At 41.2% G+C, this 16368-nt stretch overlaps 1 protein-coding gene across 1 annotated transcript in view; it reads left to right on the top strand.

Annotated features, from left to right (window-relative positions):
* Positions 1–16154, top strand: part of LOC138755821 (cadherin-7-like) — a 176362-nt gene extending 160208 nt beyond the window's left edge. Inside the window, exon 12 of the mRNA XM_069922499.1 lies at positions 15691–16154. Coding sequence (XP_069778600.1) covers positions 15691–15854 — 164 coding nt within the window. The 3' untranslated portion in view covers positions 15855–16154. The remainder of the gene's footprint in view (positions 1–15690) is intronic.
* Positions 16155–16368: the final 214 nt, after the last annotated feature.

Below are 16368 nucleotides of genomic sequence, written 5' to 3'. Positions count from 1 at the left end.
TTTTCTGCAAACTAGCCTTTGAGTTGGTTAAGAAGTTCATTATTTTAATTGATTACAATTACTGATCTTATTGAAGAAGGGGAACGAGATGGGGGTACAGATGAAAAGGTCTATGACTTGACAGACAGCCCAGTAATGAAGTTGGAAGACAGAACTCTTTGCACAGGATCACATGCCCTCAGTTCCACCAGGCAATCCTCCCCATTGTCCACATTATCTCCACAAGCCAAGATATTTAGAAAAAGAATCAGGTTTTCTTATTATGATCAAGTCATGAAATTCAATGGTTTTTTTTGCAGCATCGTGTAGTGAAACATAAACATTATATTACTATAAAAATTAATAATAATCGTGCGTGAAAAGTAAGGCAGTGTCTTTGGTTCATTGGTTGTTCAGGAATCTGATGGCAGCGGGGAAGAAGCTGTCCTTGGTAGCAGAGTGAAGAAGGAATAGCCTGGGTGGTGGGGGTCTTTGAGGATAGAGGCTGCTTTTTTTTAAGACACTGCCTCATGCCGATGTCCTCGATGGAGTGAAGTCTGATGTCTGTGATGTCGCAGGCTGAGTTAACAACCCTCTGGAGTTTATTCTTGACCTGAGAGTTTGCACCTCCATACCAGGCAGTGATGCAACCAGCCAGAATGCTCTCCGCGGTCCACCTGTAGAAGTTTATGAGAGTTTTTGGTGATGTACCAAATCTCCTCAAACACCTCACAAAGTGTAGCCGCTGGCGAGCCTTCTTCATGATTGCATCAATGTAGAGGCTCCAGGACAGATCCTTGGAGATGTTGACACCCAGAATTTGAAGCTCTTGACCCCCTCCACTACTGAGCCCTCCTGAAGTCCACAATCATCCTCTTGGTTTTGCTGACGTTGAGCGCAAAGGTTGTTGTTGTTACACCTGTTACAAGATCAAACCAACAACCACAAAGAAGGCATATCACACAGGGGTAAAGATGAACATTTACTTTATTAACAAAATTTCACCTTCTAACTTTAATTCATAACAATGCCCTTTTTATAACAATGCCCACTGGTTGCAAATCTTTATAACAGTGTAAAGCTAATAAATTCACCAGCCTAAATATAACAGATGTAATCAAAGTCTAAGTTATATTTCTAACCAGGCCACAGAACAAAACTTAAACACAAAACAAACACAAAACACACAAGGCTCTCAAAATTTCGACTACAATTGAAGTAAAGATTGTAAACAAAATTCAGTTTGTTTGGTAAACTGAAGCCAAAAGATCTTTGAGAGAGAGAGAGAGAGCTCAAAATTCAAAGTGGTCTTCTTGTGTTGATTGGACTGGATCCTTCTGGCTGCCTTCGGAATGTTCCTCCCTTTTAAAATGCCCAACATTCTAAACTGCCTCCCAGACAATGACTCTACTGGGGCTTCCTTCCACTTACAGCCTCACCCAGTCGTGGTTTGTCTTCCAAGCCCAGAAATTTCTAGATCATCTTTTGCACATGCCCAGTCCATCTCCCGCTCTCTCTCTCTCTTTCTCTCTCTCTCACTCTCAGCAATCCATCTTCACCTTGGCTCTCTAAGGCAAACTGTCACTTTTTAACATAAAACCACACAACACAGAACTCTGTTACACACCATTATCTATCTCCCTCAAAAGTGCATAAAAAGTGGGTAAAATAAGGACAATGCACAAACATGCTGGAGAAACTCAACAGGTCAATAGGCATGCATAGGAAGTAAAGGGAAACCTGGACTGCTCGTCACGTACCCCAGCATTTGCTTCTAATAGATGCTGTGTAACTTGATGAGTGTATTGCAATCAACCCCAGCATCTGCACTCTCTTGTTTACCTGGATAAAGTAAGATGTTGCATCCAGATATGCGACAACATTAGTCAAGTATAAAAATATTGGCCAAGAAATTACATTTATTTTTAACTTAACTGTCAAGGCCAGAATCTTTGGGGGAGCCGATAGGGAAGCTACTTTACAAGCTAACAGTGTTACTGGAGTTTAATTAAGCAAAAGCCAGATACTGTACCAGAAATCTGAAATCAAACCACAGAACCCTGTGACTACTCAGCAAGTCCAGCAGAATCTGGGGAGGGGGAATCCAAGTCAACGGGTCCAGGTTGGTGGCCTGCAATCTGATATACGGTCAACTCTAAACCACTCTTCCTAGACATGGCTTGGCCTGATGACTACTTCCAGTGTTCTCCAGTAGGGGAGAAATCAAGAGGTATTTCCACAGCACAGAATGGGCCAATGGCCATGGAGCCGCAGAGTTAAACGGCAAAGAAATGGACCCTGTGGCCCAATTTGTCCCTGCTGACCAAGTCACCAACCTGAGATGGTCCCACCTGAAGACATTTACCCCATATCCATCTAAAATGCCCTATCCATGAACCTATTCAAATGACTTTAAAACATCATAATTGATGCTACATGGGCAGAATTTTAATCTTCAGATTTTTTAAAGCTCACAGAGTACATATGCAGGTCAGTGGGTCAAGAGAGAAAGAGTTTGGCACAGACAAGAAAAGCCGAAAGTCCTGATCTCTATGCTGAAATGTTCTCTATACCCTCTGACCTTCCCAACCCTTCCCCTCTAATTTCCCCAACCCTCCAAATTCTTCCCCCCCCCCCCCCACATGCTCTCTATTCAAAGAGCTATTCCCTCCCATCTCCCATCCCAATCCTCTTGCCTGTGGTCCTGTGTTCCTCCTCCTGGCCCAACACCACCACCACCTCCATCGCCCACCCAACCATCTCATCTCATACCTTTAATCTCATACCTTGAAAGGTTCAGCTCTGAAATATTGGTCATGTATCTTTATCTTTGCTGTGTAAAGAACGCTGCATGACCTGCTGAGATTTTCCAGCATAATTGTGTAATTTGCAGATGAGCCAATAATGGTGGAACAGGAGTCAAGGTTGGGGGCAGATTTGCTTCTCTCATGTGCTCTCACATTTAGAAAGATGGAAGGTGATGCATTGAAATGTCAAAGATTTACAGCAGTCCTATAAGGTGGTTGTGGAGTTCATATTTTCATTAATTTGAGGATTCTGGAACCAGGAAACAACGTCCCACCATCTAGGGTACAATCGTAGTGTCATGCAGAATGGAATGTGCCCTTCGGCCCCACTCCTTCATGCTGACCAAGTAGGCTTTCTGGGCTAGTACCATTTAGAAACATAGAACTATAGAACATTGTAGCATAGAAAAGAGGCCCTTCTAGTCTATTGTTCCTCCTGGCACCCAATCCATATCCCTCCATACCCCTCCCATTCATGTACCCGTCCAAATTTTTCTTAAATGTTAAAATTGACCCCGCATTGACCACTTCAGCTAACAGCTTGTTCCATACCCCCACCACTCTCTCTCTCTGAAGAAATTCCCCCTAATGTTTTCATCAACTCTTTCCTTTCACCCCTAACCCATATCCTCTGGTTTGTAAATCAAAAAAAAACCTACTTGCATTTAATCTATCTATAGCCATCATAATTTTAAATATTAAATCTCCCCTCATTCCTCTATGCTCCAGAGAATAACGTCCTAACCTTTCCTTGTAACTCGGTCCCTCAAATCCCAGCAACATCCTAGTAAATCATCTCCAGGCTCTTTCTATCTTACTGAATTTTTTCCTGTAGCTTGGTGACCAAAACTGCACACAATGCCCCAAATTTGGCCTCACCAACTTTGCCACAATGTTTGATTCATATCTTTCTCAGCCCTTCGTATCCATATATCTGTCCAATGTCTTCTGAACGCTGTATTTGTTCTTGCTTCTACAGTTTCCTCTGACAGGTATTTCCATTTATGGATTATCCCCTCAAGGGGCAATGCTGTCTCTCTCGGATTTCAGATTTATTGTCAGAGTACCTAGACATTCCCATACAACCCTGAGATTCCATTATCCTGAGGGCCAGGCAGAATGACCCCTCCTCTCTCACCTTTAACCTATGTCCTCTAGTTCTTGAATGGCCTCCTCTGGGAGAAAGATCACAAGTTTCCCCTTTATTCATATGCTTCCCATGACTTTATAAATCTCTATTCGGAGAACCGGTCAGGAAGGAATGAGTACACAAATAAGGTGATAATCACTTCACCCAGAGGACCCAAAGAGCAGTGATGGATCAGTCACTGGCTCTATTCAAGGTGAAGGTGAACAGGTTTTGAGATATGAAGAGAATGAATGAATGTGGAGTTACCACAGTAAAAGATCAACTATGGTCTAATTATTGACATAGCAAGAATGAAGAGCTGAATTATCTCTCCTGTTCCAATGTTTCATGGAATAGTAATAGCCCTTCAAAATCTACAAGACTACAGTACAGAACCTGGCCCTTCAGCCAATCTAGTCTGTGATGAACTATAATTCAGTCTCATTCCATTGACCTGCATCTGGACCCTACCCTTCCCATCCATGTACCAGTCCAACTTTTTCTTAATTGTCAAAACCAAGCCTGACATTCACCACTTCAGCTGGCCAGCTTAATCCCCATTCTCTGCGTGAAGATGCTCCCCCTAATGTTCCCTTTAAATATTTCACCTTTCACCCTTAACCCATGCCCTCAAGTTACAGAGACATTTAAAATTCTCATAGGCAGATGGTGAGCATAGTGGTTTGGGCAATGCTGTTACAGCGGAAGTGACATAGGTTCAAATTTGGTGCTGTCTGTAAGGAATTTGTACGTTCTCCCCATGTCTGCCTGAGTTTTGGCCAGATTCTCCAGTTTCCTTCCACCCTTCAAATCATACAGGGTGGTTGGTTAATTGGGTGGCATGGAGTCATGGGCCAGAAGGGCCTGTTACCAGGCTCTATGTGTGTCTAAGACTATACAGGATAGAGCAGAGGTTCTCAACCTTTTTCTTTACATTCACATCCCACTTTATGTTTTACCTAAGCCATTGGTGCTCTGTGATTAGTAAGGGATTGCTTAAGGTGGTATGTGGGTGGAAAGAAATAGTTAAAAAATCACTGTTTTAATCATCCCTCATTGAGTCGTTATGTGCACAGTTTCATAACTCCAAAGAAAATGAGCCAATGACATTTTTTCTCAAGCAAAAATATTTCAGTAACAATTGGGTCTAGAGCAGAGTTTCTCAGCCTTCCCTTCCCACTCACATCCCACCTTAAGCAATCCCTTACTAATCGCAGAGCACTGATGGCATAGGGATTACTTAAAGTGGTATGTGAGTGGAAAGAAAAAGGTGGAGAATCACTGGGTTAGGGGGCCGAAAGAATGTTGCCGATGTCAGGGAAGTCCAGAATAAGGGGTACAGTCTAAGGATAATGGATCATCCATTCAGGTCAGAGATCTGTGTTCTTGTAGAACTCCCGACCACAGAAAGTTGTCAAGGCCAGTTCATTGGCATGTTCAAAAGGGAATTGAATGTGGGGCTCCTGGATAAGGGGACCAAGGGGTTTGAAGAGTAAGCAGGAATAAAGTCATGAGAGTTATTTTGAATGGTAGAGGAGGCTCCTGCTCCTATATTCTCCGATGATTCTATGAAAACAAAACATTTCATCGGCTGTAGTGCCCTTTGAAACATTGAGGTCTTTATTCTTTGGAGCGGAGAATGTTGAGGTGTGAATTGATAGAGGTATTTAAGATTAGGAAGGAGATAGATAGAGTTAATGTGGATAGGCTTTTTTATTCCATTAAGAGTAGAAGAGATTGAAACAAGAGGTACTGAGTTAAAGGGCAAAAGTTTAGCAGTAACATGAGGGGGAATTTCTTCTCTCAGAGAGTGGTGGCTGCGTGGAATGAGCTTCCGAGAGAAGCAATGGCGGCAGGGTCCATTTTGTCATTTAAGGAAAAATTGGACAGGTCTATGGATGGGAGGGGAATGGAGGGTTATGGGTAAGGTGCAGGTAGGTGAGACTAGAGGATTGTACTTAGTTTGGTACTAGAAGGGCCGAAATGGCCTGTTTCTGTGCTGTAATGGTTATATGATTATTGAACATAAGAGAAAGGAAGAAATGTTGCAGTGATATAAAACTAATTCTGGTGTCCCCATGACAAGAAGAGCGTGGAGACTTTGGAAAGGGTACAGATGCTGCCTGGATTAGATGTTAGAAGGGGTTAGACTAATTTTCTTCTGGAACATCAGAGCTTGAGGTAAGACCTGATAGATGTCATAAGATTGCGAGACGCCCTGATAGGTTTGACATTCAGAATCTTTTCAGGGTAAAAATGTCACGTGCCACAGGATATGTTTTTAAGGCGAGAAAGGTAGAGGGGGGTTTAAAGGAGATGTGAGGGGCAATTTGTTTATTCAGAGAGTGCTGGGTGCCTGGGACGGGTTGCCAGGAGTAAGGGTGGCAGCAGATGCAATAGTAATATTCAAGAGGTTCCTTGATAGATGAATACACAGGGTATTTAGGAATATGAAAGTAGCAGAGATTGAAAATAATTCGCCGTCAGGTTCACACAAATATAATGACCTGAAGGCCCAGTTAGTGTAGCGGTTAGCGCCATCACAGAGCCAGCGACTCGGTTTCGAATCCAGCACTCTCTGTAAGGAGTCTGTGTACTGTCCCCTTGTCGGCATGGGTTTCCTATCATGGATGCTCTGGAATCCTCTCACCTTTCAAAACCTATGAGGGAGTGTAGGTTAATTGGGATATTTGGGTGTCATGGGTTCGTGGGAAGGAAAGGCCTGCTTCTGTGCTGTGTGTCTAAATTTCCCCCCCCCCCGCCCCCCCCCCCCCGGGCGATACTGTTCTATGTAGTTTGAAGAGGGAACAGAGTGCTGTATAAGTGTAAATCTTTCCTTTATCTTGTAGCCACTGATAATGCAGCAGGTAATTCGAGAGGAGAGAGTAATGAGTTGCAGGTGAGGGGAAGTTAAACAAAACTCCTCACTTTGCAACATTCCTAAAGACCCCAGGTCACGCACCCCAATGATGTCACCGCGTCGTGACATCATGACGCTTGGCAGCCAGTTCGCTGGAACTTGAGGTCCCGCTGCAATCTCTGGTTAACCCGGCTAGCAGTTAACCGTTTGGCAAGTCTCCAATGCATCCTTAGTGTAGCTGTTCCAATCAAATTAGCCCATTTAAAAAAGTGGATTCAAATGGCCTGTTCAGTGAATGGCTACAAAAAGATACGAGTGGACTCATGATTTTTTTTTTAGCCTCCAGTAAATGTTATTGTTTAAATAAATTTCTCCCCACGAGCAGATGAAAACCACCTAAATTCCAATAGTGTTGATTTTGATTCTCTGTATCCATAAACGCCGGGATACTGAGACTCACTGTTGTTCAAGATTGTATTAAGCTGTCATTTTAAAGCCGTTGTATTCAGAGAGAATGATGCTGGACAAGAGATCCCTAAGCCAACATTTATAAATGCTGTCAGTGGAAATATTTCCAACAATTGCTTCAACATCTTCCGAAATGGAATTGATGGACGAATAAGGAGAAAATTGTTTCTCCACAGTTTCAGAGAGAGAAATTTACATCTGTTCGAACTCCATTCCATGCAGTGCTTTGTGGATAAAGAACAGAAGGATTTCCTCTGCCAGGTTATACACTTGCACACGGTTTATCAGATTATAACATCACGCAGGACCACATTTTTGCATGTCAGATTTTGAGAAATGTAGCTGACACTGCACTTAGACTGAGTTTCAGTGCTATGAATCTAACCCCCATATTGCATTTAGATTGTAATAGAGCAGATGATTATATTGGACAAGCTACCCACCCTGACGCAGTACTGAAATTTTCTCTTATGCATACAGCTGATCTCCCCCAACAGATTAGGTTCTGCTGGACAATTATAATTCAATTTACTAATGAGTGGTTTACTTTGCAGCAGATGTATTTGTTTATTTGCCAATGTTTTGCTGCTCCTTGTCATCAAGACTTTCAATGGTTCTTTGACCTTAACCCTATAATCGTGAAGATTTACAGTAGAGCAGCAGGCCATTCAGCCCATTGTTTCCACAATGGTCTGATCTCTGACCTGTTGCGGGATTGGTAACACAGCAAAATGCTTTCTAAATGTGATGGCCATTTCTGCCTCCACCACAGATCCCTTTCCCCAGCTCTCAGGGTCATAAAGATTCTCCTCTAATCCTTACTCCAAGTGTCCAATTTTATGTAAAAACACAATGCTGGAGAAACCCAGCTGGTTAAAACTTTCCACTTAATGTAGCAAAGATACAGATACATAACCAACATTTTGGGCCTGAGCTGTTCGTCAAAGTACAAATATACGGTTTCTGCAGATTTTCGTGCAGCTGTCAATTTTGGTTTCTTCCATACTTCTCTCTGAGCAACTACTTTATAACTACTTTATAAATATTTATGTTACTTGAGGTAAAAAGAAACCAAGGCTTTACTCAAATGTACTGTGGTGTCCAGGAGAGGGGCCATTGAGAATGGCTGCTCTATTATTTTTTATTATTTGCCATTATTATTTTCTGATTGCACAAGTTCAACCTGACGAAACATCGTTCTCCAACTCCAGGGAGAAAAAAATCCCAGCCTATCCAGCCTCTCTTTGTAACTCAGCATTTAATCTTTTTCTTTCCCCTCTCCAGCCTATTTCCTTTTATTCTCATCTTTCCCCTCCTCTTTGCAACGTTTAACGTGCTTGATTTTCTGATGAAAATCTTTCAAAAAATGAAATAGAGCTACGGGAAAACAGAAAATCTGGGAGATACTCAGCAGGCTGGGGCAGCATCTGTGGAAAAAGAAACAGAGCGAGCAATTCATGACCCTTCATCCAAATTGAGCCAAAATCCAGCCCCGTTTCTCACTTCACCGTTTCTACCTGACCTGCTGAGGGGTTCCAGCAAGTTCTCTTCGTATGTTTGATTTCTATTGCTTTGTAGTTCCAATGAAATGCCATCAGTTTGAAACAAGCCAGGTGACAAGAAAAGAGTAAGGCAATGGACTGTTACACTGAACTAGTTCTGATTCAATGGGCCAAATAGCCACCTTCTCTGCTGCAAGCCTTTCTATACGTTTATGTTGTGATGAGGAAAGATCCCCAGGTATTGTGCAAGAATATTATCAAACATGCCAATACTAAGCTACAACTAAGACACTTAGTCATTGAACTATACAGCACAGAAACAGGCTCTTCAGCCCATCACTTCCCTGTCCACCATTGTTCTCCTATATTAGGTCTGTAGCCTTTTTTCTGCCTTGGCATAGAAGTACCAGAGCAGGTACTTAGGTGGAGTGGAAACATGGTAGGGAAAAAGCAAGAAACCTTATTATGGGTTTGATAATTTATGGACAAAATCAAATATAAGTAGTTTATAGTATTTATGTAGAATAAACGGACAGAGCAATGAAATCTATTCTTCATAATTGACCCAGAATTCTGATTAAAAGATGCTATTCAAAGAGCTGGCTCAACGTTTCAGTGCAGATCTGAGACAATTTGACTTTCACATGCATGCAGGTTCTAACCCGAAATCTCTCGTGTTATTTCTGGGATTAATTCAGTGGAGTTTGGATGCTTGGGGTGGAGAGGCATTGATATCGCAGATCATCACCCCATCATTTGAACTGGAAACAGAAGTGAGGCTATACAGGCTGTCACCAGAGCAATGGCACACTCGAAACGTTTAGAGGGCAGCAGAAGCGTTGCGGTTAGCGCGACGGTATTACAGCACCAGCGGCCAGGCTTAAAATCTGGTGCTGTCTGCAAGGAGCTTGTATCTTCCTCCCATTTCTGTGTGGGTTAGCCCATGTGCTTCGGTTTCCTCCCACCCTTCAAAAACATAAGGGGTTTGGGAGGTTCATTGGTGTCTTTCGGCGGCCTGGCAGAATCGGCTTCTATGGTGTTGTAAATATATTTTTTTTTAATTTACAAATGTTATTGCCAAAGCAACTTTAAAAGTTATTCCTTTATTTAACATATTCTTATATGTTTAAAACACCTATTTTATACTTTAGATTTTGTTAACTTCTAAATATCACTGATAGAATTGGTTGCATATGAAATATCTTTTGCCATTACATTTGAAATGAAAATTACTTTTATTTATATATCTATTTATATCTGTGTATAAAATAAAATAATTTATCTCTAATAACTGGATCAAGATTCAATCCATTTGCTGAAAAAATCTGACTGATATTTTTAATGGATTTAATCCATTAAATCAGGCCATTGAGCCCAAAGGATCTATGCAATCCTTCATAAACCACAGGTGCCTCATCTTTTCTCATTCACTTCTTGCCCTTTCTGACTTGCCCCAAACTACACTGCTGCCTTCCACCAGGGGCACATCAGGGAATGTCGGATGAGCACCTGTCCTATCCGTGGCTCTCCGCTGATTTGCATCTTGCATGGTCCTCTTTCACTGAAGCTAACGGTATCATGAATGTACTTTTGGGTGGAAAGGATGGTTAGACATCTATAAACTAATGTCTGGTTTATTCTTGAGCTAAGCAAGAACACAGAAGCAGGAAAACCAAAGCAACCCTCAAAAAAATATACTGGATGTTGACAGAGCTAAGGGTCAGGCCTCTTTCCACTGCTGCCATCAGGAAGGAGGTGCAGATGAACAACCAGTAGGCACAACGACAGCTTCTTCTCCGCCGCCATCGATTCCTGAACGGACAATGAACCACAGACACTTATCTCACTTTATCCTGTTTTATTGCACTATTTATTTATTTTTGAAATACAATTTATCACAATATTTGCATTGTAAATCTACTGCAAGACAACGACGTTCTGACTAGTACAAAAAGGATGGGCGGCATCTAAACTAGAAAGGGATCAATATCCTGATGGCTAGGATTGCTAGAGCTGTTGGAAAGGGTTTAAACTAGTCTGAAAGAAGGGTAGAAACCACAATGTGAGTGCGGAGAATAGGGCAGGAGGTCAAAAGCATAAAGCTATGTGTTCTGAGTTGGTGAGGAAGGACAGGCAGTGGCGGAAACATAAATGCAGCCAGCTAGAGTGTTTGAAATGTGTCTATTTCAATGCCAGGAGTATTAGAAATAAAGGGGATGAACTTAGAGCACGGATCAGCATGTGGCTCTACCATGTTGTGGCTGTTATAAGTGATTTGGCTGGAGGAAGGGCAGGATTTGCTGATGCAGGTACCAGGGGTTTAGACATTTTAAAAGGACTAGGATGGGAGGTAAGGGAAGGGGGTAGCATGACTGGTCAGGGATAGTATCATGGCTATAGAAAGGGAGGATATTCCAGACAAAGTGTCCACTGAGTCAGTGTGGGTGGAAGTCAGAAATAGGAAGGGAACAATCACTGTGTAGTCTGTGGCCCCCAATAACCCTCAGGACACCGAGGAGCAGATAAACAGGCAGATATTGGAAAGGTGCAGGAAATAGAGGGTCGTACTTATGGGTGATTTAAACTTCCCTAATCTTGACTGGTACCTACTTTCTGCAAAAGGGATAGACGGGGGGGGGGGGGGGGGGCTGAATTTGTCACGTGTGTCCAAAAAGGAATCCTGACACAGTATGTGGACTGGTCGACGAGAGGAGAGGCCACACAGGATCTAATTCTGGGTCAGGTGGTGGACCTCGGGATGGGGAACATTTTGGTGTGAGTGACTGCAACTCCCTGAGCTTTAGCATAGCTATGGAAAAAGATAAAAGCAGACAAAATGGGAAAGTGCTTAAGTTGGGAAGGGCTAATTACAATGAGGCAGGAACTAGCAAGAGTAAATTGGAAACATGTTCAAGTGTGAAAGCACAGAAGCAATGTGGAGAATGTTTAGGGATCACATGCTGGGTTATGGATAAGTTTGTCCCACTGGAACAAGGAAAAGGTGGTAGGGAAAAGGGAACCATGGTTGGTGAAACAGGTGGGGCAGCTCATCAAGAGGAAGCAGGAAACAGGAAGGGCTCATGAGAAGTATATGGTAACCAGGAAGGAGCTTAAAAAAGGACTTAGGAGAGCTTGAAGGGGGCATGAGAAGGGCTTGCCATATAGAGCTAAGGAGAACCCCAAGACATTCTATGTGTATGTGAAGAATAGAAGGATGACAAAAATGAAGCTGGAGCCGTTAAAGGATAAAGGAGGCAACATATGCCTGGAGGAGGTTGGAGAGGTCCTGAATGAATACTTTGCTTCTGTATTCATAAGAGAAAAATACCTTGACCAGGGTAAAATCGAAATAGAACAGGCTTGTGTGCTGGACAGTTTTGAGATTAAGGATGAGGAAATGTTGGATCTTCTTAAAAACATCAAGGTTGAAAGGTCCCTGGGGCCAGGCATGATAAACCACAGGCTGATATGGAAAGTGAAGGAGGAGAGAGAGCTGGGGCTGTAGCTATGATCTTTGAGTCTTTTTTGGCTGCAGGAGAGGTGCAAAGGATTGGAGAATGGCAAATGTAGTCCTCTTGTTTAAAAAAGGTTATAGGGAGAATCCTGGGAATTATAGACCAGTGAGTCGTACGTCAGTGGTGTGCAAACTATTGGAGAGGATTCTTAAGGTTAGGATCTATGAGCATTGCCAGAAGTACAGTCTACTCAAGGATAGTCAGCATGGATTTGTGAAGGGAAAGTCATGCCTCACAAGATTAATTGAGTTTTTTGAGAAGGTAACAAAAGAAATTGATGAAGGTAAGGCAGTAGATGTCTAAATGGAATTTAATAAGGCATTTGATAAAATGTCCATTAAAAGACTTGTTCAGAAAGTCACAAGGCATAGGATCCACAGAATCTTGCCTGTAATAACAGGATGGAAAGTATGCTGCCTGGAGGTTGGTGACTAGTGGGGTGTTGCAACGCCTGCTCTCTGTGATTTTATAAATGACTTGGACAAAGAGGCAGAAGAATGGGGCTGCAATTTTGCAGATGATACAAAGTTTGGGGGAGTTGTGGATTGAGCTGAAGGTTGTCGAAGGTTACAAAAGGATGCAGAGTTGGGCTTAAAAATGGCAGATAGAGTTCAATCTGGATAAGTGTGATGCATTTTGGAAGGACAAACCAGAAGGCTGAGTATAGGGTTAATGGTCAGTTATTTAAGAGTGTGGATGAACAGAGGGACCTTGGGGTCCAAATCCATCCATCCCTCAAAGACACTGCACAGGTTGATAGGATAATTTAGAAGGCCTCTGGGATGCTTAGCTTCATTAATAAGGGGATTAAGTTCATGTTGCACATCTACAAATCTATGGAGAGACCACACTTGGAGTATTGTGTTCAGATCTGGTCACCTCATTACAGGAAGGATGTGGAAGCTATGGAGAGTGTGCAGAGGAGATTTACCAGGATGTTACCTTGATTGGAAAATAAATCTTATGAGGCAAGATGAACAGAGCTGGGACTTTTCTGAGTGTAAAAAAGTGAGAGGAGACTAAATAGAGGACTACAAGATTATGAAAGGCATAGAAAAGGTGGACAGGCAGTGCCTGTCTCCTAGGGCAGGAATAGCAAACACCAGAGTTTATGTGCGTAGTGAAAGGATGGAAGTTTAGGAGAGACATTAGGCATAAGTTTTTTTTTATGCAGAGAGTGGTGGGTGACTGGAATGCCTTGCCAAAGAAGATGGTGGAAGCTGAAACATCAAGGGCATGTAAGAGAATCTTAGACAGGCACAGGGTAGGGAGGGTTTAGTACTTTTTAAGGAATATATAGGTCGGTACAACATTGAGGGCTGAAGGGCCTGTACTGTACTGTTCTTTCTTTCTTTATCAGTCTTTTTTATTAATCATATTATAGGTAAATAACACATGAGGAGAATAGGAGTATATAATTATAAAGGGGGAAGATATCACGATATGATATTTTATGATCTAATATATGGTATAAGACAATAATTAACAAGTATGTTCTCATCTCATCAAACCAAATTCTTAAAAAAAAAGAAAAATCTTATTATATAAAACCTCACCTAATCTAAAAAGAAACTGGGCAGCCTATCCTGAGAATTTACTAATAAAATTTAATCATCTGGTCTTCACCAACAAAGAGAAAAGAACTAAAATATAGTCTGGAAGGGAAAATAATTCTACTAACTAAGTCATATGGAAGTAATTTATAAAAGGTCACCAACTCTCTTCAACCTTAACAGAAGCATCAACTTTCTCTAAACTTAAACATGACATAATTTGAGAGAGCCACTGAGTCAAGGTAGGTGGAGTAGAAACTTCCCATTGAAATAAAATCACTCTTCTAGCAATATAGAAAAGGCTACAACCTGATATATGGAAATGGGAACTTGTCCCCACTTCTGGAAATATAATTCCGAAAAGAGCAGTCAATGGGTCAGGTTACAAACTGATATCCAGTATAGCTGACAAAGTCTGAAAAATATCTATCCAATACCTCTCCAACATCAGGCATGACCAAAACATATGAATTTGAGAAGCCACTTCAGATTTACATCTACCACAAATAGGACTAATGTTAGAAAAAATATGGCCTAATGTGTCTTTCAACATATGAGCCCGATGTACCATTTTACACTGAATCAAAGAATGATGAGCACATATTGAAGAGGTATTAATCAATCCAAAGATCTTCTCCCTTGATTTCTCTGGAAGATGTAAATGAAGTTCCTCTTCCCAGGCCTTTTTAATTTTGACATTACAATTTGATTGCAATCTTAATAACGGATTATAAATGTTACCTATTCTTATGATAAGAGTTCAAATAAGAAAAAGTATCAACTAAATCCAGTCAGGCAATAAAATATTCAGAAAATGTTCAATTTGAAAATGTCTAAAAAATGTGATTTAGATATATTATATTTATTAGATAATTGTTCAAAAGGCATTAAACTACTATCTATAAACAAATCCGAAAAAGAGACAATTGCTTTAAATTTCCAAAAAGAGAAGGCTTGATCAATTATAGATGGTTGAAAAAAAATCAGAAGAAATAGTGCCGGAGAAAATAAAATGTTCAAGTCAAAGAACTTCCGAAATTGAAACCAAATCCATAACATATATTTAAGTATTGGGTTGCACGTATGTCTACTAATCTTAGAAAGTGTTAAAGGAAGAGCATCTTCCAATAAAGAGGCTACTGACTGTCTCTGCACGGAATTCAATGCCAAATCTACCCAATAAGGATGTTAAAATTTATCAGAATAGTAGATCCAGAAAATAAAATAAAGAATGTTAACTGCCCAATAATAGTCTAGGTAAAGCCATCCTACCATCTTCCTTTAGTTTCTGCAAATGGACCTTACTCAACCTGCGATTCTTTTAATTCCAAATATAAGAAGATGTGTTTTGTAACATATTCATTGCAATAAGTTTTGATTCTGATATGTCTTTTCTCTGGACTGATGAACGATGAGAGGAGTCTTAACAGAAGTATATAAGTTGATGAAGGGCATAGATATGGCAGGCAGCCAGCACCTTTTCCCCAGGACAACAATAGCAAATAGCAATGGACATCTGTTTATGTGAATGCAGGAAAGTTTAGAGGAGACATCAGAAAAAGTTTATATTTACACAGAGAATGGTGAGTGGGTGGGCTGCTGGTAGAAGCTGGTACAATAGAGACAGTTAAAAGACTCTAAGACAGGCACAAAGATACAAGAAAAATTGAGGGTTATGTGTGAGGAAGGGAAGGGTACATTGTTTTGCAGTAAGATTTCGTAGGTCAGCACAACATCATGGGCCGAAGGGTTTGCTCTGTGCTATAAAATTCTATATTCTATGATTCCTGATGAAGGGGTTTCAGCCACAAATGTCAACTGTTTACTGCTTTCAATCAACCCCCGAAGTTTCACAAGCATTTTGTGCTTTGTTCCAGAATCCAGCTTCTGCAGTCTATTGGTCTCTCCACCTGGTGAACACCGATTTTGTTTTGGATTCATTCATTTTTTCCGCTCTGCCGCAATTTTACGATTTAGCACAGCTGGGCCCTATGCTTGTAAAAACTGTTACCCTGAATCTTGGTTTCAGGATTATCCTTAGGATGGCTGCACCAGCCTATGCCACATCCCACCAGGCACTCTCTTCTTCGCCTTCCATCAGGCAGAAGATACACGAGTTAGTCAAGTCAAGTTTTTAGTCATCTGATTGTGCAAGTATAACCCAATGAAACAAAGTTTGTAAACACAAACCACCGGGCTCAAGGACAGTTTTATTTCTGCTGTTATTAGACACAAATCAATCTCTCATTGCCAAAAGATGTTGCCTTTGCACTGTTTTAATTATGCGTTTCTTGATACTTTGCTCATTGCACTGGACAATGAATATTTTGCTTCCTGAACACTTTTGGGTGGAAAGTAAAATTCTGAAAACCACTGTTTTAATTGTACCTCATTAACTTGTTATGTGTACTGTTACAAGATCAAACCAGCAACCACAAAGAAGGCAGATCACACAAGGGTAAAGATTAACAATTATTTTATTAACAAAAATTCACCTTCAAACTTTAATTCAAAAATCCCCCCTTTTATAACAATGCCCCCTGGTTACTCTGCAC

This window comes from Narcine bancroftii, chromosome 2 (assembly GCF_036971445.1).
Source record: "Narcine bancroftii isolate sNarBan1 chromosome 2, sNarBan1.hap1, whole genome shotgun sequence".
Classification (NCBI taxonomy): Eukaryota; Metazoa; Chordata; class Chondrichthyes; order Torpediniformes; family Narcinidae; genus Narcine; species Narcine bancroftii.
This window is presented reverse-complemented; position numbering and strand designations above follow the sequence as displayed.